Here is a 23,391-nt window from a genome sequence, read left to right on the forward strand (position 1 = left end):
ACGCGCTGGAGGAGACATCAGTGGTAGTGATGTATACAGTGTCCTGACAACCTGACCTACCCGCTAAGGATGTGATAACCTCAATGGAGATTCTAATAGTGGCACGTATTCTGTCAGATGGAAAGATATTGAAACAGGTTTAAAATGACATCAAAGTGCAAATGGGACAATTACAAAACCGGTTTGTAATAAATATGAATCTTTATTACTCTTGTTATTAGTATCCATTGTAAAGGAAGGCATCTGATGTTTGAGCAGTCTGCGTCCACTACCACAGATCTGATGGAACATTGTTTCAAAATAACATCTTATTGCAGCACACAATGTAAGCAGAGAACATCGCTGAAGGTCCACAACCTTGTGAAAGCAATTAATCATGATTTCTCATGAGTTTTGTCCTCAAAATAAAAAGGCTAGGATTGTAAACAGGGTTTGTCATAAACAGGGTTTGTCATTCAACCGCACGGATGACAGAATCTTTTTTAAAGTTGTGACAATAGAAATGCAAATGTTTTTTTGTGTGTCTCTTTTCTTTGAAATCTACATTCAGGTTTTGAAGAAATGTACAGTTGTGAGTCCAAAGTGGAAGGAGAAATCTGGAAAAAAGTAGCAAACCCCATTGTCAAATGTTCCAATGTATGTCCTCTTTTTCCCTCACCCACTGGCCTCTCGGCATCAGAATGACGTACAGTACGTTTGAACACCATGGCGAGTATGCTGAATGCAGTTTGTTGGACGGTCCTCTTGGGGGTGCTCACCTGGTCCAGTTGGAGACACAGACAGGCAGGACAGTCCCTGGCATGCATGCAGCCAGTTCTCTGTCATTCCCCCACACAGCACCAGTATGACCTGTGGTGTCATAGAGAGAGTGTCAGTTGATAATCACAACAGTAGTGGAACTTCTAGACAAAAGGAACAAAAGTGACATTACTTATTTAACTTCCTTGCACAACCTGGTCCCTTGTCGTCCAGTGCTTCAAATTGGCAAATCTTACTTCGATAGCTGATGTGTGTTGAGCGTTCAGGCATAAAATGACAGCCGTGCTTCACCCAGATGAGTGGTGCTACACATTGGTCATGCAGGTGAGTTATCCTTCCTATTTATAAATGTAAATCCTATGCGCCACACTCTGCAGCCTGCAAACTGTTATAGATTGCCAGTCAGTATTCCGTGCTGGTCCCTTCAGTGCAGTGCAGTTATTTATCACCTGTTTGTGCATTCAGGGCAACGCGTTATGATTGGCCCTGTAATTCTTCTTCTTCTCATTCTTCTCCTTCTGCAGTCTCTCTAGCTCAGCCTCGTACATCATCTCCTGGATCAGGTACTTCTCCCGCCGCATGCGGTCCCGTAGGTCCTTGGGCAGGTCTGGGATCAGGTAGGCGATCAGGTTCTTGATGGTGAAAACCATGTGCTACAAAAGCACACAACACCAATAGTACAGTAATTACATAATGCAATCTTGGCTGAATATTGTGTTATGGTTTTGCATGCGGTATCTGAGTTTAATAGAATTAATTGTACAAACTAACCTCGAAGACTATGATGAAGGCCAGCCGTGCGGCCAGGACATGCCAGAACTGCAGCGTGTAGGAGTATGGTTCACCGGGCGAGTCAGGGGGCTCTCTGTAGTCACGGTACCTGGGGGTCAAACACAGGGTCAAAAGGTCAAAGGTTATGACTTTTCTGCTCAAACAAGCCCAACCATACCAAGACTCTCTTTGGTCACCAAACCTACCTGCAGTACTTCACTGCTTCTCCAAAGGTCTCCGATCCATCTGTCCTGGGCTCCGACTTGTTCTCAAAATCAGACACTCTGAACATCGATAGACTGGCGTTCACATATCCCATCATGCACCTGGACCGGAAACAATAAAATGTCAGTGCTTTGACATTGTGATGCAGGACAATGCCGCTGCCCTCTATTACTAACCATAATACATGTCAAAGGCAGACACTTTGTCTGTGTGGTCACTGTGGTCAGGCTCGCTCACCTCTCCCCGGCTCGGCCCTGCCCGGCACACGGGCCGTACTTGTATGCGTAGACAAGGCGTGGGATGAAGTCGGAGGTGACGGCGATGACAAAGGCGTTGGTGATGACGGACAGGATACCTATGCCCTCCAGGATGCCGTACCAGATCCCTGGAGAGAAAATAAAAGAATGTTCTTGCTCCGATGCAAATTATTTCTTACGGTTCACCAACAAGCAGCTTTTGTCAGGACTTCTTCAAAGAATACTCAAAGGAGTTTGAAAATGATTCCAAAAGTATGAAGCATAATAGACTAGTCGCCTAAAATTGGTTGTCTGTGCTGAAACTAATAAAATAGGGTTCTATTGAGTGAAAATAGCTGAGGCACGGTGTTGGCGTAAAACAATTATGTCTATACGGCATGTTTTGCGTTCCTTTGAAAATGTCCCTACAGTAGGGGATGGTCAGACCGTAAGATGAGCCTAACCTATGTCTTTGGCTTGAGAGGGCAGGGGTCGCCGCCACTGGGTGACAAACTTGTAGGCGTCCAGGCGAATCTCGATGATGTTGTTGAGGAGGGCCAGGAGCGGGGCCAGGGGGAAAGCTGCCACAAATATGGTGGTGAAGCCAAACTGTAAAACTGAAAAACACACAGGCACAGAGAGTAAAGCATGAACAGTAGTCCTATTCAAACCCCCATTCAAAAACCCCATTCCATTTTGTACAGATGGCCAACCCAAAGCCATATTCACTCAGACAGGCCAATATGATTTGAGGTTATACCATTCAATGTCACAATTGTTACTGTATGTCAGTGCGTGTGGGCATTGCACAGGACAAAGTTAGCCATTAGATTTTGTGCTTCGTGAAGAGCCTCGCCAAGGAAGTTACAGACGGTAGTACATCGAGCGTAATTACAAATCAGCATTCAAAAAGCCTACAGAGACATCACATAATGGATCTATGGAGCATTATGGGTTAAAATAGCATTATGGGTTAAAATAAACAGTGACACATGCATGTGGATATAGTTGCATGCTGTGTGCAACCACGGAATCCTAGCCTAAGTGTTACACTGATCTGTCATTGTCATAAATGTCACGGTCATCAGACACTGTCATACATATATCTGTCTACATCAAACACATGTAGGAGAAATGCTTCAAGTAACCATTGTGTGATTAATACATGGCATGTGCCTGCTTTATGTATACTTCACATAATCATACTTAAGACTTAAAGGACAACTCCACCCCAAAAACTATCTTTTGGTATGTGTTTTATTAGTCCATTGTTGACATAGTCCCAAAAGGTTTTGCTTGTCAGCGCTCAAGTTTTCAAGATATGGAACTTTCAAAATACAGAAATCATCTGTTTATGATGCATATGATGCAAAATGTAGCATCATATGATGCAAAATGCATCATGCAGGGATGATTTCTGTACTTTGAAAGTTACATATCTTGAAAACTTGAGCGCTGACAAGCAAAACCTTTTGGGACTATGTCAACAATGGACTAATAAAACAAATACCAAAATATCGTTTTTGGGTGGAGTTTTCCTTCAATATACACATGTGGAAAAACTATGTAGACAATGATTAATGTCGCTGGTAAATAAATGTAAACATGACATACAGTACATGGCATGTATATAATCGTTTACATGAGCTAACACAATACGAATGCTGGTTTATGGTTAACCTTCGACCTCCAGTTCCCCAGGGGGCAAAGAGGACAAGTCAGTCATGTAGATCAACTTATTGTAGAATTTAACAAGAGCAGGTTAGAGTTCTTACTGTCCAAACATGTTCTGGTTTTTACTCAACAGTTCTTAAATGTCAAACTGTATTAGAGGATTATAAAATACTGAAATATTGAAATGATGACATTTCAATAATGATATCTCCTAGTTAGTAAAGTTGGCAGAGGCTGCATGCCGTTTTAGAGGATGTTATTCCTGTAAAGGTGAAGAGCTTACAGATTGATATGGACATTTCACATGGAGAATTGTATAGCATTATACTTCCGTTAACTATGAGATAATAACTTTTCAATAATGACATCATACATAACCACTCATTATTCTTACACCAGTGTTTACTTGGTAAATTACATTCCTGGGTCATTTGTAATACTGGTATAAATTGTTATAAATTCTTTATTCTTATGACAGATGTTTTTAGCCTTATGTGGGCCTTGTGACGTTTAATCAATGAACTGGCCACTTATTCAAGAAGGCTGTATTTCATTCTGGAATCTCTCCGGCAGAAAGGTCATTTCCACCACCCAGAAACTAGCCAGATGAATCAGCATCCTCTGAGGTGATCTATAGTCATCAATAGACTGTGGTCAGGTGTGTTATTGTTTGGCACTAACACCAGCACTTTCCCCACCCCAGAACCACCCACAGCTTCTCATAGGACACTGTTTTGCCCAGTGGAAATATTTTTTCTATAGAAGTAATTAGGTCCTAAGCTAATATTCATGGTCTTTTTCCTCTCCATGTGCAGTTTGCCTGGCAAAGCAGAATATGATGGCAAGGAGTGCAATAAACATATTTGGCACATGCATTCATGACCTAACTGGTAAACAACATTGTTTTCTACAGTACCTTTCATGTTCACTGCAAGCAATCAGGCAATCAGGGAGAAATGACAACGGAGTTGGTGTCCCACATCTGACCAATAGGTTCTCTCAACTTTTAACAATTTACATTACAGTAGTCTTATTACTGTATAATTATTATTGTAAGCAGTGCAACAAGTATTGTAATTACTCATTGCTACACTGTACTTACTGTTAGTGTAACTAATGGTTATGTCTAGGGGTGCTGCTAGGATTAGTTGTGCTGCTGTAAGTTGGAGTGTAACTATGAGTTACAATCCTTGTAACACTGTACTCACAGGAATAATTACACAGTAATAAGAACCCTATGTAAAGTATTACCCAAATTGTTAAAGGAAATGGTTCACCCAATTTACAAATGTACATTGTTTACCTTACGCTGTAAGAAGTCTAGGGACAAGGTAAGACATCAATCCATCCTTTGGTTTTATATACCTGGCCACTGGCCACAATTTCCAAATGCTAACATTTTAGTATTTTTGTCCAAAAATCAATATCCCCAATATTAGCATGTTTAGCATTTCATGTCCCAATCATCCCAAAGTGTCTAAAATTGAGCCATTTGTAGTGAAAGCGTGTGAACATAACAAACAGAACAGTGTAAGCACCACTGATGGGAATGGGACAAACAGAAAGAAGAGGATCTATCGATGACAACAAACTTACAACATCAACACATTTTTACACCCATCTTACACAGAGGAGTTAGCTATGTTTTCTGCACTTGTGTATTAACAGTATACAAGATGATGACGGCAATGATTCTCAGTGTTCTCAATGCAGAGCAGTGGCTTACTTGGTTGCTCACTCAGGTCTATATGGCTCGAGCCACACTGATTTCTTCTGATTGGTCAATTGATTGATTGTGCTAGAATGAAATTGAGGTAGAAATTATTTGCGTTTTAAAGTAACTGTCCAGTGTTTCCAGATTTCTATGGAATATAACCTATAATTTTTCCTTCCAAAAAAATGGTAATTAAGTATGTTAAAAATCAGCTTTTCTGTATTGGAATGGCGTACCCCAACAACAGAAAGGTGTGGGTGTATACTGGTCATTAAAAACATTTATTTGAGTAGACCACTGATTGGCCAGCTCATCCTTCTCAGGAGGATGACATCATCCTCTATGTTGAAAAAGCAAGCATTTTTTAAACGGTCAGTTTGATGTGGGGTTTTTGAAGTGTTTTTTCTCCTATGTATGTTTTTGCCACAAATACGAGTATAGGATGAGTCAACAACATTATTTGGGTATGAGTTAACAGAATATGAACTTTTAAAAGTGAGATTTTCACTGGACAGTTACTTTAAACGTGGGCTCAGGGTCAAAGGGCACATACTCATCTCCAGGTATTCGTCAAACAGTCCGTAGGCATTCATGGGCTGCAGGTTGTAGTCCCTCTCCCACTGCGGGAAGCTGGCCTTGGCGTTGGGGCCGTGCTCCTGCCTCAGCCTTCGCCGTGTCCACCAGTTCTGGATCAGCCTGACAAACAACCAATTATTAAGGGTCACGGGGGGGGGGGGGGTGACATGCTAGGAGCTATCTGCGTCTAATTGGCTAAGGCAGGCCATACTCACGGGTAGCCCAGCTCCATGAAGTTGTTCCAGGTCTGCTTGAGCACCATGATGATACCCATCTGCATGCAGAGATCTATCAAACAGCCACTGGGATGGCACTACACAGACAGGGGAAACAGTGCCAGCACTTCATTCAATAAACAACTGTTCAACTAACTATACAGTAACCCTACACCCTAATTTTCTGGTTCATAACACAGAGGTTCGAGTGACAATACAGTGTTCCAAGCTACTTTCCACTTAATCTGGGACACCCAGAACTCGGGTAATTGCGGCATAAACTCAATTAAGTTCTGGGAGGAGACGTGTTAGGAAATATACTAAAGAGACTAGTGAAGTCTCCACCCCTCTAAACTGAAACTCTCAGACAGTTTCTGGCAAGTCTATGGGACAAATGTCCCCTCCACTTCCTAAATTCGAAAGATGCGAGCACCTGTGAATTTGTGATATAATCAGCGATAAAAAATCGACGTACTGGATCAAAGTTCCTAATTCGTTGTGGCATCCCACAGTCTGTCGACAGATGCTACTACCATTTATGTTACGTGCATCTGTCCACAAGAGTACTTTCCACTAGAAATGTTCCACGTTGAACACATTTGAAAAGCCTTAAGAAACACATACAAGTTCACTCACCTCTTCCAGTTTCCAGCGGTTAATGAGGCGGATATAGGCTCCTGGCCGACCAGTGAACCTGACAAAGATGGTCACATCATTCTACTAACCAATCCCAATTAAATATAGTGTGAAATATGGTAGATATTACGATTTACCCCATGAAGTAGAGATGTTTCCTCACCTGCCCAGGAAAAATGCTATGTAGAAGGTAGAGCTGTTGAGATTGACAAACTGAAACAGGAACATCTTCAGGGTGAAGCTGTTCTCCCACTCTGACTCGGTCCTTGGCTGCTCTGTGGATATAGAGCCAGAGGGAGAGAGAAACAGAGAAAATTGAGAATAAGATTAAAGAAACATAAAGAGATAGAGAGAGAAAGAGAGAGAGAGGTTGTGTATAAAATGACAGCCCCTGCATTATATTGACTGTAATTACCTCGGAGGATGGCATGTTACAGCATGATGACAGATGGAGGAACACTTGTAGCTTACCTAAATTGGTGAGCAGAAGGGCGACTTTTTCATACAACTGAAGAAAAAAACAAGGTTACCAGTTAATAGGGTTTTGTTTTCCTTGATTCTCATGCTGTTGTAGCTAAAGCGCGATGTCCTGACATTGAAGGGCATTAGGATACATTTTTATAAAAATTTTGAGCACAACTGTAGTTAACTATATCAAAAAGCGCTACACGGCATTAGGGTTTCAACACTGATAGACATTAAAATACACTGAGTGTACAAAACATTAAGAACACCTTTCTAATATTGAGTTGCACCCCTCTTTGCCCTCAGAACAGCCTCAATTAAATCGGGTCATGGACAAGGTGTCGAAAGCATTCCACAGGGATGCTGGCCCATGTTGACTCCAATTCTTCCCACAGTTGTGTCAAGTTGGCTGGTAGTGGATCTCTACTCCGAATAGCTTGTTCCATCTCATCCCACAGATGCTCAACTGGATTGAGATCTGGTGACTGGGCAGGCCACTGCAGTAAGCGGAATTCACTGTCAAGTTCGTGGAACCATTCCTGGACAATCCTAGCCTTGTGGCATGGGGCATTATCCTGCTGAAAAAATCTATTCGCAGACGGATACACTGCTGCTATGAAGGGATGCACCTGATTGGCAATGATGTTCAGATATCCTGTGGCATTCAAACGTTGCTCCACTTTTATCAAGGGGCCTAATGTGTGCCATGAAAACACACCCCACACCATCACCAGCCTGCAATGTTGATACTCATCAGTGTGATATAGCAGGAACCAGGATTCATCAGACCAGTCAATGTTTTTCCAATTCTCCAGTGTCCAGTGTTTTCGTTGCTTAGCCCACTGCAACCGCAGTTTCTTGTTTTTGCTGAAAGAAGTGGAACTCTGTAAGGTCGTTGGCTGCCATACCCCATTCGTGTCAAGGTACGACGAGTTTTGCATTCTTTTATGAGTCTTTGGGCACCAATGTTGTACTTGACTGTCAGTTGACTAACTGTAGCCTGTCTGTTGCTCTGCACAATTCATGTCAGCCTCCTTTGTCCTCTTTCATCAATGACCCGTTTTCAACCACTGGCCTGCCGTTGGCTGGATGTCCTTTGGGTGGTGGACCATTCATGATACACACGGGAAACTGTTGATTGTGAAAAACCCAGCAGAGTTGCAGTTCTTGACACACTCAAACCGGTGCGCCTGGCACCTGCTACCATACCACGTTCAAAGGCACTTAAATATTTTGTCTTGCCCATTCCTCCTCTGAATGGCACACATACAAAATCCATGTCTCAATTGTCTCAAGGCTTTAAATATCCTTCTTTAACCTGTCTCCTCCCCTTCATCTACACTGCTTGAAGTGGATCTAACAAGTGACATCAATAAGGGATCATAGCTTTCACCTGTATTCACCTGGTCAGTCTGTCATGGAAAGAGCAGGTGTTCCTAATGTTGTGTACACTCAGTGTATATGTATGTATGTATGCATGTATACATAGTATACAGTGGGGGAAAAAAGTATTTAGTCAGCCACCAATTGTGCAAGTTCTCCCACTTAAAAAGATGAGAGAGGCCTGTAATTTTCATCATAGGTACACGTCAACTATGACAGACAAATTGAGAAAAAAAAATCCACATTGTAGGATTTTTTATGAATTTATTTGCAAATTATGGTGGAAAATAAGTATTTGGTCACCTACAAACAAGCAAGATTTCTGGCTCTCACAGACCTGTAACTTTTTCTTTAAGAGGTTCCTCTGTCCTCCACTCGTTACCTGTATTAATGGCACCTGTTTGAACTTGTTATCAGTATAAAAGACACCTGTCCACAACCTCAAACAGTCACACTCCAAACTCCACTATGGCCAAGACCAAAGAGCTGTCAAAGGACACCAGAAACAAAATTGTAGACCTGCACCAGGCTGGGAAGACTGAATCTGCAATAGGTAAGCAGCTTGGTTTGAAGAAATCAAATGTGGGAGCAATTATTAGGAAATGGAAGACATACAAGACCACTGATAATCTCCCTCGATCAGGGGCTCCACGCAAGATCTCACCCCGTGGGGTCAAAATGATCACAAGAACGGTGAGCAAAAATCCCAGAACCACATGGGGGGACCTAGTGAATGACCTGCAGAGAGCTGGGACCAAAGTAACAAAGCCTACCATCAGTAACACACTACGCCGCCAGGGACTCAAATCCTGCAGTGCCAGACGTGTCCCCCTGCTTAAGCCAGTACATGTCCAGGCCCGTCTGAAGTTTGCTAGAGTGCATTTGGATGATCCAGAAGAGGATTGGGAGAATGTCATATGGTCAGATGAAACCAAAATAGAACTTTTTGGTAAAAACTCAACTCGTCGTGTTTGGAGGACAAAGAATGCTGAGTTGCATCCAAAGAACACCATACCTACTGTGAAGCATGGGGGTGTAAACATCATGCTTTGGGGCTGTTTTTCTGCAAAGGGACCAGGACGACTGATCCGTGTAAAGGAAAGAATGAATGGGGCCATGTATCGTGAGATTTTGAGTGAAAACCTCCTTCCATCAGCAAGGGCATTGAAGATGAAACGTGGCTGGGTCTTTCAGCATGACAATGATCCCAAACACAGCGCCCGGGCAACAAAGGAGTGGCTTCGTAAGAAGCATTTCAAGGTCTTGGAGTGGCCTAGCCAGTCTCCAGATCTCAACCCCATAGAAAATCTTTGGAGGGAGTTGAAAGTCTGTGTTGCCCAGCGACAGCCCCAAAACATCACTGCTCTAGAGGAGATCTGCATGGAGGAATGGGCCAAAATACCAGCAACAGTGTGTGAAAACCTTGTGAAGACTTACAGAAAATGTAATTGCCAACAAAGGGTATATAACAAAGTATTGAGAAACTTTTGTTATTGACCAAATACTTATTTTCCACCATAATTTGCAAATAAATTCATTAAAAATCCTACAATGTGATTTTCTGGATTTTTTTTTCTCATTTTGTCTGTCATAGTTGACGTGTACCTATGATGAAAATTACAGGCCTCTCTCATCTTTTTAAGTGGGAGAACTTGCACAATTGGTGGCTGACTAAATACTAAATACTTTTTTCCCCCACTGTATATATATATACAGTGAGGGAAAAAAGTATTTGATCCCCTGCTGATTTTGTACGTTTGCCCACTGACAAAGAAATGATCAGTCTATAATTTTAATGGTAGGTTTATTTGAACAGTGAGAGACAGAATAAAAAAAAAAAAAAAAAAAAAAAAAACGCATGTAAAAAATGTTATAAATTGATTTGCATTTTAATGAGGGAAATAAGTATTTGACCCCTCTGCAAAACATGACTTAGTACCTGGTGGCAAAACCCTTGTTGGCAATCACAGAGGTCAGACGTTTCTTGTAGTTGGCCACCAGGTTTGCACACATCTCTGGAGTGATTTTGTCCCACTCCTCTTTGCAGATCCTCTCCAAGTCATTAAGGTTTTGAGGCTGACGTTTGGCAACTCGAACCTTCAGCTCCCTCCACAGATTTTCTATGGGATTAAGGTCTGGAGACTGGCTAGGCCACTCCAGGACCTTAATGTGCTTCTTCTTGAGCCACTCCTTTGTTGCCTTGGCCGTGTGTTTTGGGTCATTGTCATGCTGGAATACCCATCCACGACCCATTTTTTATGCCCTGGCTGAGGGAAGGAGGTTCTCACCCAAGATTTGACGGTACACGGCCCCGTCCATCGTCCCTTTGATGCGGTGAAGTTGTCCTGTCCCCTTAGCAGAAAAACACCCCCAAAGCATAATGTTTTCACCTCCATGTTTGACGGTGGGGATGGTGTTCTTGGGGTCATAGGCAGCATTCCTCCTTCTCCAAACACGGCGAGTTGAGTTGATGCCAAAGAGCTCGATTTTGGTCTCATCTGACCACAACACTTTCACCCAGTTCTCCTCTGAATCATTCAGATGTTTCATTGGCAAACTTCAGATGGCCCTGTATATGTGCATTCTTGAGCAGGGGGACCTTGCGGGCGCTGCAGGATTTCAGTCCTTCACGGCGTAGTGTGTTACCAATTGTTTTCTTGGTGACTATGGTCCCAGCTGCCTTGAGATCATTGACAAGATCCTCCCGTGTAGTTCTGGGCTGATTCCTCACTGTTCTCATGATCATTGCAACTCCACGAGGTGAGATCTTGCATGGAGCCCCAGGCCAAGGGAGATTGACAGTTATTTTGTGTTTCTTCCATTTGCGAATAATCGCACCAACTGTTGTCACCTTCTCTCCAAGCTGCTTGGCAATGGTCTTGTAGCCCATTCCAGCCTTGTGTAGGTCTACAATCTTGTCCCTGACATCCTTGGAGAGCTCTTTGGTCTTGGCCATGGTGGAGAGTTTGGAATCTGATTGATTGATTGCTTCTGTGGACAGGTGTCTTTTATACAGGTAAGAAGCTGAGATTAGGAGCACTCCCTTTAAGAGTGTGCTCCTAATCTCAGCTCGTTACCTGTATAAAAGACACCTGGGAGCCAGAAATCTTTCTGATTGAGAGGGGGTCAAATACTTATTTCCCTCATTAAAATGCAAATCAATTTATAACATTTTTGACATGCGTTTTTCTGGATTTTTTTGTTGTTATTCTGTCTCTCACTGTTCAAATAAACCTACCATTAAAATGATAGACTGATAATTTCTTTGTCAATGGGCAAACGTACAAAATCAGCAGGGGATCAAATACTTTTTTTCCCTCACTGTGTGTGTGTGTATATATATATATATATATATATATATATATATATATATATATATATATATATATATATATATATATATATATATATATATATATATATATATATATATATACACTGCTCAAAAAAATTAAGGGAACACTAAAATAACACATCCTAGATCTGAATGAATGAAATAATCTTATTAAATACTTTTTTCTTTACATAGTTGAATGTGCTGACAACAAATTCACACAAAAATTATCAATGGAAATCAAATGTATCAACCCATGAATGTCTGGATTTGGAGTCACCCTTAAAATTAAAGTGGAAAACCACACTACAGGCTGATCCAACTTTGATGTAATGTCCTTAAAACAAGTCAAAATGAGGCTCAGTAGTGTGTGTGGCCTCCATGTGCCTGTATGACCTCCCTAAAACGCCTGGGCATGCTCCTGATGAGGTGGCGGATGGTCTCCTGAGGGATCTCCTCCCAGACCTGGACTAAAGCATCCGCCAACTCCTGGACAGTCTGTGGTGCAATGTGGCGTTGGTGGATGGAGCGAGACATGATGTCCCAGATGTGCTCAATTGGATTCAGGTCTGGGGAACGGGCGGGCCAGTCCATAGCATCAATGCCTTCCTCTTGCAGGAACTGCTGACACACTCCAGCCACATGAGGTCTAGCATTGTCTTGCATTAGGAGGAACCCAGGGCCAACCGCACCAGCATATGGTCTCACAAGGGGTCTGAAGATCTCATCTTGGTACCTAATGGCAGTCAGGCTACCTCTGGCGAGCACATGGAGGGCTGTGCGGCCCCCCAAAGAAATGCCACCCCACACCATGACTGACCCACCGCCAAACCGGTCATGCTGGAGGATGTTGCAGGCAGCAGAACGTTCTCCACGGCGTCTCCAGACTCTGTCACGTCTGTCACATGTGCTCAGTGTGAACCTGCTTTCATCTGTGAAGAGCACAGGGCGCCAGTGGCGAATTTGCCAATCTTGGTGTTCTCTGGCAAATGCCAAACGTCCTGCACGGTGTTGGGCTGTAAGCACAACCCCCACATGTGGACGTTTGGCCCTCATACCACCCTCATGGAGTCTGTTTCTGACCGTTTGAGCAGACACATGCACATTTGTGGCCTGCTGGAGGTCATTTTGCAGGGCTCTGGCAGTGCTCCTCCTGCTCCTCCTTGCACAAAGGCGGAGGTAGCAGTCCTGCTGCTGGGTTGTTGCCCTCCTACGGCCTCCTCCACGTCTCCTGATGTACTGGCCTGTCTCCTGGTAGCGCCTCCATGCTCTGGACACTACGCTGACAGACACAGCAAACCTTCTTGCCACAGCTCGCATTGATGTGTCATCCTGGATGAGCTGCACTACCTGAGCCACTTGTGTGGGTTGTAGACTCCGTCTCATGCTACCACTAGAGTGAAAGCACCGCCAGCATTCAAAAGTGACCAAAACATCAGCCAGGAAGCATAGGAACTGAGAAGTGGTCTGTGGTCACCACCTGCAAAACCAGTCCTTTATTGGGGGTGTCTTGCTAATTGCCTATAATTTCCACCTGTTGTCTATTCCATTTGCACAACAGCATGTGAAATTTATTGTCAATCAGTGTTGCTTCCTAAGTGGACAGTTGGATTTCACAGAAGTGTGATTGACTTTGTCACGGTTTCGGCCGAGGCTGCCTCTCTCCCTTGTTCGGGCAGGCTTCGGCGTTCGTTGTCTCCGGAATACTAGCTGCCACCGTTGTATGTTTCATGTTCGTTTGCTTTTGTCTGTTTTGTTGTGACACCTGTTCTCGTTTAGCCTAATTAGTGTCCTATAAGTTTCTCGTTGTGTTTGTCTAGTGTTGTGTGTTATTGATTTTGGTCTGTCGTGTGTTGGGCTTATTTTCGCCCTTTCGCTCGGTTGAGCTTTCCTCCACTGCGTTGGAGCGTTACGCACCTGTTAGTGCGCTTTTTGCTTATTCGCCTTCGTGCGTATTTTTGCCTTCGGGCAAGTGTTGTCATTTTTCCTGTTTGGAGATTAACTAAAGTTGTTTGGACTATCCTTCGGTGTTCTGCGTTTGATTCCACCACTACACCCACCTACAGCACACGTGACAGAATAACACACCAATAATGGAATCAGCAGGAGCCGCAGCAGCCCAGACGACGCTGGAGGACCAGGTCCGGGAACAACGGGACCAGATCCTGCAGATGGGGACCGCACTGCAGGAGGTGATCACCACCATCCGAGGCTGGGGAACGCCTCCACCGCCACCCTCCCTGCAAGCACCATCGGCCAGTCCGCCCATTCCCGCACCGGAACCCCGAGGAGTCCGACTCTCGCTCCCGAGGGCCTACGATGGAACCGCGGCCGGGTGTCAGGGATTCCTTCTCCAGGTGAAGCTGTACCTGGCCACCGTGCACCCGGTGCCCTCGGGACATGAGAGCGTGTCCGCCCTGATCTCCTGCCTTTCCGGGAAGGCATTGGAATGGGCCAACGCGGAGTGGAGGAGGATCGACGCGGACACCATCACGTACGACGAGTTCTCCCGCCGCTTCAGGGCGGTGTTTGACCATCCCCCGGAGGGGAAAGCGGCGGGGGAGCGTCTGGTCTTCCTCCGGCAGGGGAGGAGGAGTGCCCAAGAGTTCGCCCTCGAATTCCGTACTCTAGCGGCAGATGCAGGGTGGAATGATCGGGCTCTCGTCGATCACTACAGATGTAGTCTACGAGAGGACGTCCGTCGGGAGCTGGCTTGTAGGGACACCAGCCTCTCGTTCGACCAGTTGGTCGACATGTCCATCAGGCTGGATAACCTACTAGCTACCCGCGGACGTCCCGAGGGGGGTCCGTCCATTTCACCCTCCAGCGCCTCCGAGCCGTGTCCCATGGAGCTCGGGGGCACTGGCGCTAGAGAGAGGAGGGGTCGGCTTACTAGGGGGTCCATCCCCTGCACCAACTGTGGTCGGGGAGGACACACCGCGGCTAGGTGCTGGGGATGGCCTCCTAGGGGAGAGGACGACAGGTCCCGCACTGGGGATTCCTTCCAGGTGAGTAGGCGCCCCACTCACCCAGAGCTCTCTGTTGCACATTTCTGTATACCTGTGAGTTTTCCACAGGTAGCACCTCATTCCCAGCATAAGGCGCTGGTAGATTCAGGCGCGGCTGGGAATTTTGTTGATAAGAAGTTTTGTTTAGCCTTAGGGATTCCCCTTCTTCCTGTTGATGTCCCTTTCCCCGTTCATGCCCTAGATAGCCGTCCGTTGGGTGCGGGCTTGATCAGGGAGGTCACTGCGCCACTTAGGATGTGTGCGCAGGGGGGTCATCAGGAGATGATTCAGCTATTTCTGATTGACTCTCCTGCGTATCCGGTGGTGCTGGGCATGCCCTGGTTGAGTACCCATAACCCATTTATTTCGTGGCAGGAGAGGGCTCTGATGGAGTGGTCTGCCCAGTGTGTGGGTCGATGTTTGGGCGTTTCCGTAGGGGCTACCTCGGTGGAGAGTCCAAACCAGGTGCCCGCATTGCACGTTCCCCCTGAGTATGGGGATTTGGCCATCGCGTTTAGTAAGTCGAGGGCGAAGCAGGTTGCCGCCCCATAGGCAGGGAGATTGTGCGATAGACCTCCAGGCAGGAGCTGCGCTCCCACGGAGCCATGTGTATCCTCTGTCTCAGGAGGAGAAGAAAGCTATGGAGACTTACATAGACGAATCTCTGAGACAAGGATACATACGGCCTTCCACTTCCCCTGCGTCCTAGAGTTTCTTTTTTGTGAAGAAGAAGGATGGGGGTTTACGCCCGTGCATCGATTACCGTGGTCTCAATCAGATCACGGTGAAGTACAGTTATCCACTCCCGCTGATTGCGACCATGACTGAGTCCTTGCATGGGGCGCGTTTCTTCACTAAATTAGATCTCAGGAGCGCGTACAACTTGGTGCGCATCAGGGAGGGCGATGAATGGAAGACAGCCTTTAGTACCACCTCGGGCCATTACGAGTATCTTGTCATGCCATACGGGTTGATGAACGCTCCGTCAGTTTTCCAATCATTCGTGGATGAGATCTTCAGGGACATGCAGGGGCAGGGGGTCGTTGTGTACATAGATGACATTCTCGTGTACTCGCCTACCCGTGTCGAGCATGTGGCCCTGGTGCGCAGAGTGTTGCGGAGGCTGGTGGAGCACGACCTGTATGTTAAGGCAGAGAAGTGTCTGTTTTTCCAGGAGTCGGTCTCCTTTTTGGGGTATCAGTTGTCTGCGTCAGGGGTGAAGATGGAGGTAGACCGGGTGTCAGCCGTGCGTAATTGGCAAACACCAACCACTGTGAAGGAGGTGCAGCAGTTTTTGGGGTTTGCGAATTACTACCGGAGGTTTATCCGGGGTTTTGGACAGGTGGCAGCTCCCATCACGTCTCTCTTGAAGGGGGGTCCGGTGCGTCTGCAGTGGTCTGCCGAGGCGGACAGGGCGTTTGGGAGGCTGAAGGACCTGTTTACCTCGGCTCCAGTGCTGGCACATCCGGATCCCTCTTTACCATTTCAGGTAGAGGTGGACGCGTCTGAGGCCGGTATAGGAGCCGTGCTTTCACAACGGTCAGGCGCGCCACCTAAACTCCGCCCCTGTGCTTTTTATTCCAAGAAGCTCAGTCCGGCGGAGCGAAACTATGACGTAGGGGACAGGGAGCTGTTAGCCGTGGTACAGGCCCTAAAGGTGTGGAGGCACTGGCTTGAGGGGGCTCAACACCCTTTCCTCATTTTGACGGACCACCGTAACCTGGAGTACATCCGGGCAGCGAGGAGGCTAAACCCTCGGCAGGCTAGATGGAATATGTTTTTGACCCGGTTTACATTTAAGATCACGTACATCCCTGGGTCACAGAACGGTAAGGCAGATGCGCTGTCTCGGCGGTATGACACGGAGGAGAGGTCCGTGGAGCCCACTCCCATACTGCCGGAGTCGTGTCTGGTGGCACCGGTAGTGTGGGAGGTCGATGCTGAGCTCGAGCGGGCGTTACGCACCGACCCTAGTCCACCACAGTGCCCGGAGGGTCGGAAGTACGTTCCGCTCGAGGTTCGGGATCGATTGATCTATTGGGCTCACACGTCACCCTCCTCTGGACACCCGGGTATCGGCCGGACAGTGCACTGTCTTAGTCCCAAGTACTGGTGGCCCACGTTGGCAAGGGATGTGAGGGTTTATGTTTCCTCCTGCTCGGTGTGCGCCCAGTGTAAGGCGCCTAGACATCTGCCTAGGGGTAAGTTACTACCCCTGCCCGTTCCACAACGACCATGGTCCCACCTCTCGGTGGATTTCCTTACTGACCTTCCTCCTTCACAGGGGAATACCACTATACTGGTCGTTGTGGACCGGTTTTCTAAGGCCTGTCGTTTGCTCCCCATGCCGGGCCTTCCTACCGCCCTGCAAACTGCCGAAGCCCTATTCACCCATGTGTTCCGGCACTACGGGGTACCCGAGGATATTGTGTCTGATCGAGGTCCCCAATTTACCTCCAGAGTCTGGAGGGCCTTTATGGAGCGGTTGGGGGTCTCGGTGAGCCTCACCTCGGGTTACCACCCGGAGAGTAATGGGCAGGTGGAACGTGTGAACCAGGATGTGGGTAGGTTTCTTAGAACATACTGCCAGGACCGGCCGGAGGAGTGGGCAAGGTACGTTCCCTGGGCCGAAATGGCCCAGAATTCCCTACGCCATTCCTCCACTAACCTAACCCCTTTCCAATGTGTGTTAGGTTACCAGCCGGTTCTGGCACCTTGGCAGCAGAGCCAGATCGAGGCTCCTGCGGTGGATGAGTGGGCGAGGCGCTCGGAGGAGACATGGAACACTGCACACGTCCACCTGCAGCGGGCCCTCCGACGTCATAAGGCGAGCGCCGATCTCCACCGCAGTGAGGGACCGGTGTACGCACCTGGTGATCGAGTCTGGCTCTCTACCAGAAACCTGCCCCTCCGCCTGCCCTGTCGGTAACTGGGTCGGCGGTTTGTAGGGCCATTTAAAGTCCTGGGAAGGTTGAACGAGGTGTGTTACAAATTACAGCTACCTGTTGAATATAAAAGTATTAACCCCTCGTTCCATGTGTCCCTTCTCAGGCCGGTGGTAGCTGGCCCACTCCAAGAAAGTGAGATCAGGGAGACTCCTCCGCCCCCATTGGACATCGAGGGGGCACCGGCGTACTCCGTGAGGTCCATCTTGGATTCGAGACGTCGGATGGGGGGTCTCCAATATCTAGTGGAGTGGGAGGGGTACGGTCCGGAGGAGCGGTACTGGGTGCCGAGGAGAGACATTTTGGATCCGTCTCTCCTGACGGAATTCCATCGTGGGCACCCGACGCACCCTGCTCCGCGTCCTCCGGGTCGTCCCCGAGGCCGGAGTCGGCGCACGTCTGGAGCCGCGCGTCAAGGGGGGGGGTACTGTCACGGTTTCGGCCGAGGCTGCCTCTCTCCCTTGTTCGGGCAGGCTTCGGCGTTCGTTGTCTCCGGAATACTAGCTGCCACCGTTGTATGTTTCATGTTCGTTTGCTTTTGTCTGTTTTGTTGTGACACCTGTTCTCGTTTAGCCTAATTAGTGTCCTATAAGTTTCTCGTTGTGTTTGTCTAGTGTTGTGTGTTACTGATTTTGGTCTGTCGTGTGTTGGGCTTATTTTCGCCCTTTCGCTCGGTTGAGCTTTCCTCCACTGCGTTGGAGCGTTACGCACCTGTTAGTGCGCTTTTTGCTTATTCGCCTTCGTGCGTATTTTTGCCTTCGGGCAAGTGTTGTCATTTTTCCTGTTTGGAGATTAACTAAAGTTGTTTGGACTATCCTTCGGTGTTCTGCGTTTGATTCCACCACTACACCCACCTACAGCACGCGTGACAGACTTGGAGTTACATTGTGTTGTTTAAGTGTTCCCTTTATTTTTTTGAGCAGTATATATACATATATATACATATATACAGTGGGGAAAAAAAGTATTTAGTCAGCCACCAATTGTGCAAGTTCTCCCACTTAAAAAGATGAGAGAGGCCTGTAATTTTCATCATAGGTACACGTCAACTATGACAGACAAATTGAGAAAAAAGAATCCAGAAAATCACATTGTAGGATTTGTAATGAATTTATTTGCAAATGATGGTGGAAAATAAGTATTTGGTCACCTACAAACAAGCAAGATTTCTGGCTCTCACAGACCTGTAACTTCTTCTTTAAGAGGCTCCTCTGTCCTCCACTCGTTACCTGTATTAATGGCACCTGTTTGAACTTGTTATCAGTATAAAAGACACCTGTCCACAACCTCAAACAGTCACACTCCAAACTCCACTATGGCCAAGACCAAAGATCTGTCAAAGGACACCAGAAACAAAATTGTAGACCTGCACCAGGCTGGGAAGACTGAACCTGCAATAGGTAAGCAGCTTGGTTTGAAGAAATCAACTGTGGGAGCAATTATTAGGAAATGAAAGACATACAAGACCACTGATAATCTCCCTCGATCTGGGGCTCCACGCAAGATCTCACCCCGTGGGGTCAAAATTATCACAAGAACAGTGAGCAAAAATCCCAGAGCCACACGGGGGACCTAGTGAATGACCTGCAGAGAGCTGGGACCAAAGTAACAAAGCCTACCATCAGTAACACACTACGCCGCCAGGGACTCAAATCCCGCAGTGCCAGACGTGTGCCCCTGCTTAAGCCAGTACGTGTCCAGGCCCGTCTGAAGTTTGCTAGAGTGCATTTGGATGATCCAGAAGAGGATTGGGAGAATGTCATATGGTCAGATGAAACCAAAATAGAACTTTTTGGTAAAAACTCAACTCGTTGTGTTTGGAGGACAAAGAATGCTGAGTTGCATCCAAAGAACACCATACCTACTGTGAAGCATGGGGGTGGAAACATCATGCTTTGGGGCTGTTTTTCTGCAAAGGGACCAGGACGACTGATCCGTGTAAAGGAAAGAATGAATGGGGCCATGTATCCTGAGATTTTGAGTGAAAACCTCCTTCCATCAGCAAGGGCATTGAAGATGAAACGTGGCTGGGTCTTTCAGCATGACAATGATCCCAAACACACCGCCCGGGCAATGAAGGAGTGGCTTCGTAAGAAGCATTTCAAGGTCCTGGAGTGGCCTAGCCAGTCTCCAGATCTCAACCCCATAGAAAATCTTTGGAGGGAGTTGAAAGTCTGTGTTGCCCAGCGACAGCCCCAAAACATCACTGCTCTAGAGGAGATCTGCATGGAGGAATGGGCCAAAATACCAGCAACAGTGTGTGAAAACCTTGTGAAGACTTACAGAAAACGTTTGACCTGTGTCATTGCCAACAAAGGGTATATAACAAAGTATTGAGAAACTTTTGTTATTGACCAAATACTTATTTTCCACCATAATTTGCAAATAAATTCATTAAAAATCCTACAATGTGATTTTCAGGATTTTTTTTTCTCATTTTGTCTGTCATAGTTGACGTGTACCTATGATGGAAATTACAGGCCTCTCTCATCTTTTTAAGTGGGAGAACTTGCACAATTGGTGGCTGACTAAATACTTTTTTCCCCCACTGTATATATACATATACACATACACACACACACACACACACACACACACACTACCAGTCAAAAGTTTGGACACACCTACTCATTCAAGGGTTTTTCTTTGTAGAATAATAGTGAAGAGATCAAAACTATGAAATAACACATATGGAATCATGTAGTAACCACAAAAGTGCTAAACAAATCAAAATATATTTTATATTTGAGATTCTTCAAATAGCCACCCTTTGCCTTGATGACAGCTTTGCACACTCTTGGCATGGTCTCAACCAGCTTCACCTGGAATGCTTTTCCAACCGTCTTGAAGGAGTTCCCACATATGCTGAGCACTTGTTGGCTGCTTTTCCTTCACTCTGCCGTCCGACTCATCCCAAACCATCTCAATTGGGTTGAGGTCAGGGGATTGTGTAGGCCAGGTCATCTGATGCAGCACTCCATAAATCTCCTTCTTTGTAAAATATCCCTTACACAGCCTGGAGGTGTGATGGGTCATTGTCCTGTTTAAAAACAAATGATAGTCCCATTAAGACCAAACCAGATGGGATGGTGTATCGCTGCAGAATGCTGTGGTAGCCATGCTGGTTAAGTGTGCCTTGAATTCTAAATAAATTACTGACAGTGTCACCAGCAAAGCACCCCCACACCATAACACCTCTTCCTCCATGCTTTACGGTGGGAAATACACATGTGGAGATCATCCGTTCACCCACACCGCATCTCACAAAGACACGGCGGTTGGAACCAAAAATCTCAAATTTGGACTTCAGACCAAAGGACACATTTCCACTAGTCTAATATCCATTGCTCGTGTTTCTTGGCCCAAGCAGGTCTCTTCTTATTATTGGTGTCCTTTAGTAGTAGTTTCTTTGCAGCAATTCAACCATGAAGGCCTGATTCACACAGTCTCCTCTGTACAGTTGATGTTGAGATGTGTCTGTGACTTGAACTCTGAGAAGCATTTATTTGGGCTGCAATCTGAGGGGAAGTTAACTCTAATGAACTTATCCTCTGCAGCAGAGGTAACTCTGGGTCTTCCTTTTCTGTGGCGGTCCTCATGAGAGTCAGTTTCATCATTGCGCTTGATGTTTTTTGCGACTGCACTTGAAGAAACTTTCAAAGTTCCTGACATTTTCCGGATTGACCGACCTTCATGTCTTAAAGTAATAATGGACTTTAGTTTCTCTTTGCTTATTTGAGCTGTTCTTGACATAATATGGACTTGGTCTTTTTCCAAGTAGGGCTATCTTCTGTATACCACCCCTACCTTGTCACAACACAACTGATTGGCTCAAACGCATTAAGGAAAGAAATTCCACAAATTAACTTTTAACAAGGCACACCTGTTAATTGAAATGCATACCAGGTGACTACCTCATGAAGCTGGTTGAGAGAATGCCAAGAGTGTTGAAGAATCTCAAATATAAAATATATTTTGATTTCTTTAACACTTGTTGGGTTACGACATGATTCCATATGTGTTATTTCACAGTTTTGATGTCTTCACTATTATTCTACAATGTAGAAAATAGTAAAAATAAAGAAAAACCCTGGAATGAGTAGGTGTGTCCAAACTTTTGACTGGTACTGTATATATGCCACTTTATTGATCTCATAATCCTAAATGCATTTTTCAACAAAGCCTTTACCACATTGAGGAGCATGATGATGCAGAAGTTGATGCACACGGCTGTGCCGGTGGTGGCCACCTGAGAGTTGTTCCTGATAAGAGCCCAGCCAAAGGCGGCAAAAGTGCTGACTGTGATCACACGGTAAATCACAATGCCGAAGACGGCAGCGATCACCACCAGGATCTGAGGAGGTCAATAAAACATTCTGGTCAGGCACACATATAGTAACAAGGCAAATCTGATTAATTGCTCACTGGGTTGAGTTGGCTTGCTTGCAACATCACAGTTGTTGGTTTGATTCCTACATGGGCCACATACTGAAGATTTGAATGAATTCAAACAAAAACCAGTGGGAAACTGGTTTAACAAGCAGCAAGCATGAGGCAACATGCAAACCATTTTAATGCATCTGTCCCTACTCAAATTAAATTATTACGAAATATTCACTATACCTACTCCAGGGACTTACCATAAAGAAGATTCCAGAAGCTGAGACAATGAGTCGGCTGTACTTGTCTGTAAAGGCCTGGTACGGCTCAGGCTTTCCAGATATGGGGTTCATCCTCTCCTTTTTGGAATATTTGGCCTCAAACTGGGGACGGATTTCCTCCTGCAGCACACAGAAAGCTGGCTGAGCCACAAACGCTCCCAGAATGTTCTGCAAACGTCTGCAAAATGTGATCATGACACGTCTCCTTGGCTTTCTTGAAACAGCTTTAGAACACAAACTGTGGGTATTTCAAGAACACAGCAGTGTCATAATTAAAGTTGAATATTTTCCTATTATTTTACAAATGTCCATCCCCGAGAATAAATCACTTTTCTCCCGGGTAACCCGGTATTTCCTGCCAAAGCCGGAAGTGTCATTCTAAAGTGTTGAATCTTTGAGTGTGGACTATGTTACTGTACTGTATTATATGGACTGGAATTACGCACCTCGCTCAAACCATGAAGCTGGGAGAGAAGCTGTGATGCTGGTAAAGGACATGGGTCCTACAAAGTTACAATTATAGGCAAGTGAATTTGATTTTAAAATGTAATTTTACATTTCCCCTAATGTTGTCAACATGTGTCTTATACTACCTCATCGCTCTCTCTATTGTTGCTTCATTCCTTCCTCACTTTCAACAGTTAAATGAAATAAGTTTCATTGTCCTTATCTTCTTCATTGTAATGACATGCTTGAATAATATAAGACTAGAAGATGCCAACGGCTTTCACTTCTCTTCACGAAGATTGAATGGTTATGGGTTTGAATAAATAACTGCCATAGTATACC

General features: G+C 45.7%; 1 protein-coding gene across 1 annotated transcript in view; it reads right to left on the reverse strand.

Moving 5' to 3' along the window:
• Positions 1-674: 674 nt before the first annotated feature.
• The window catches only part of LOC311129281 (anoctamin-4-like), a gene marked incomplete at its 5' end in the record, with an annotated part of 33,087 nt that continues 10,370 nt past the window's right edge, over positions 675-23,391 (reverse strand). Inside the window, 13 exons of the mRNA XM_084161569.1 lie at positions 675-849; positions 1,209-1,412; positions 1,531-1,639; positions 1,737-1,856; positions 1,993-2,140; positions 2,456-2,608; positions 5,933-6,075; positions 6,171-6,268; positions 6,807-6,864; positions 6,970-7,081; positions 7,278-7,314; positions 22,131-22,295; positions 22,582-22,722. Of these exons, the coding sequence (XP_084017695.1) occupies positions 1,221-1,412; positions 1,531-1,639; positions 1,737-1,856; positions 1,993-2,140; positions 2,456-2,608; positions 5,933-6,075; positions 6,171-6,268; positions 6,807-6,864; positions 6,970-7,081; positions 7,278-7,314; positions 22,131-22,295; positions 22,582-22,722 (1,476 nt within the window). The 3' untranslated portion in view covers positions 675-849; positions 1,209-1,220. The remainder of the gene's footprint in view (positions 850-1,208; positions 1,413-1,530; positions 1,640-1,736; positions 1,857-1,992; positions 2,141-2,455; positions 2,609-5,932; positions 6,076-6,170; positions 6,269-6,806; positions 6,865-6,969; positions 7,082-7,277; positions 7,315-22,130; positions 22,296-22,581; positions 22,723-23,391) is intronic.

This window comes from Coregonus lavaretus (assembly GCF_964263955.1).
Source record: "Coregonus lavaretus genome assembly, chromosome: 5".
NCBI classification, from domain to species: domain Eukaryota; kingdom Metazoa; phylum Chordata; class Actinopteri; order Salmoniformes; family Salmonidae; genus Coregonus; species Coregonus lavaretus.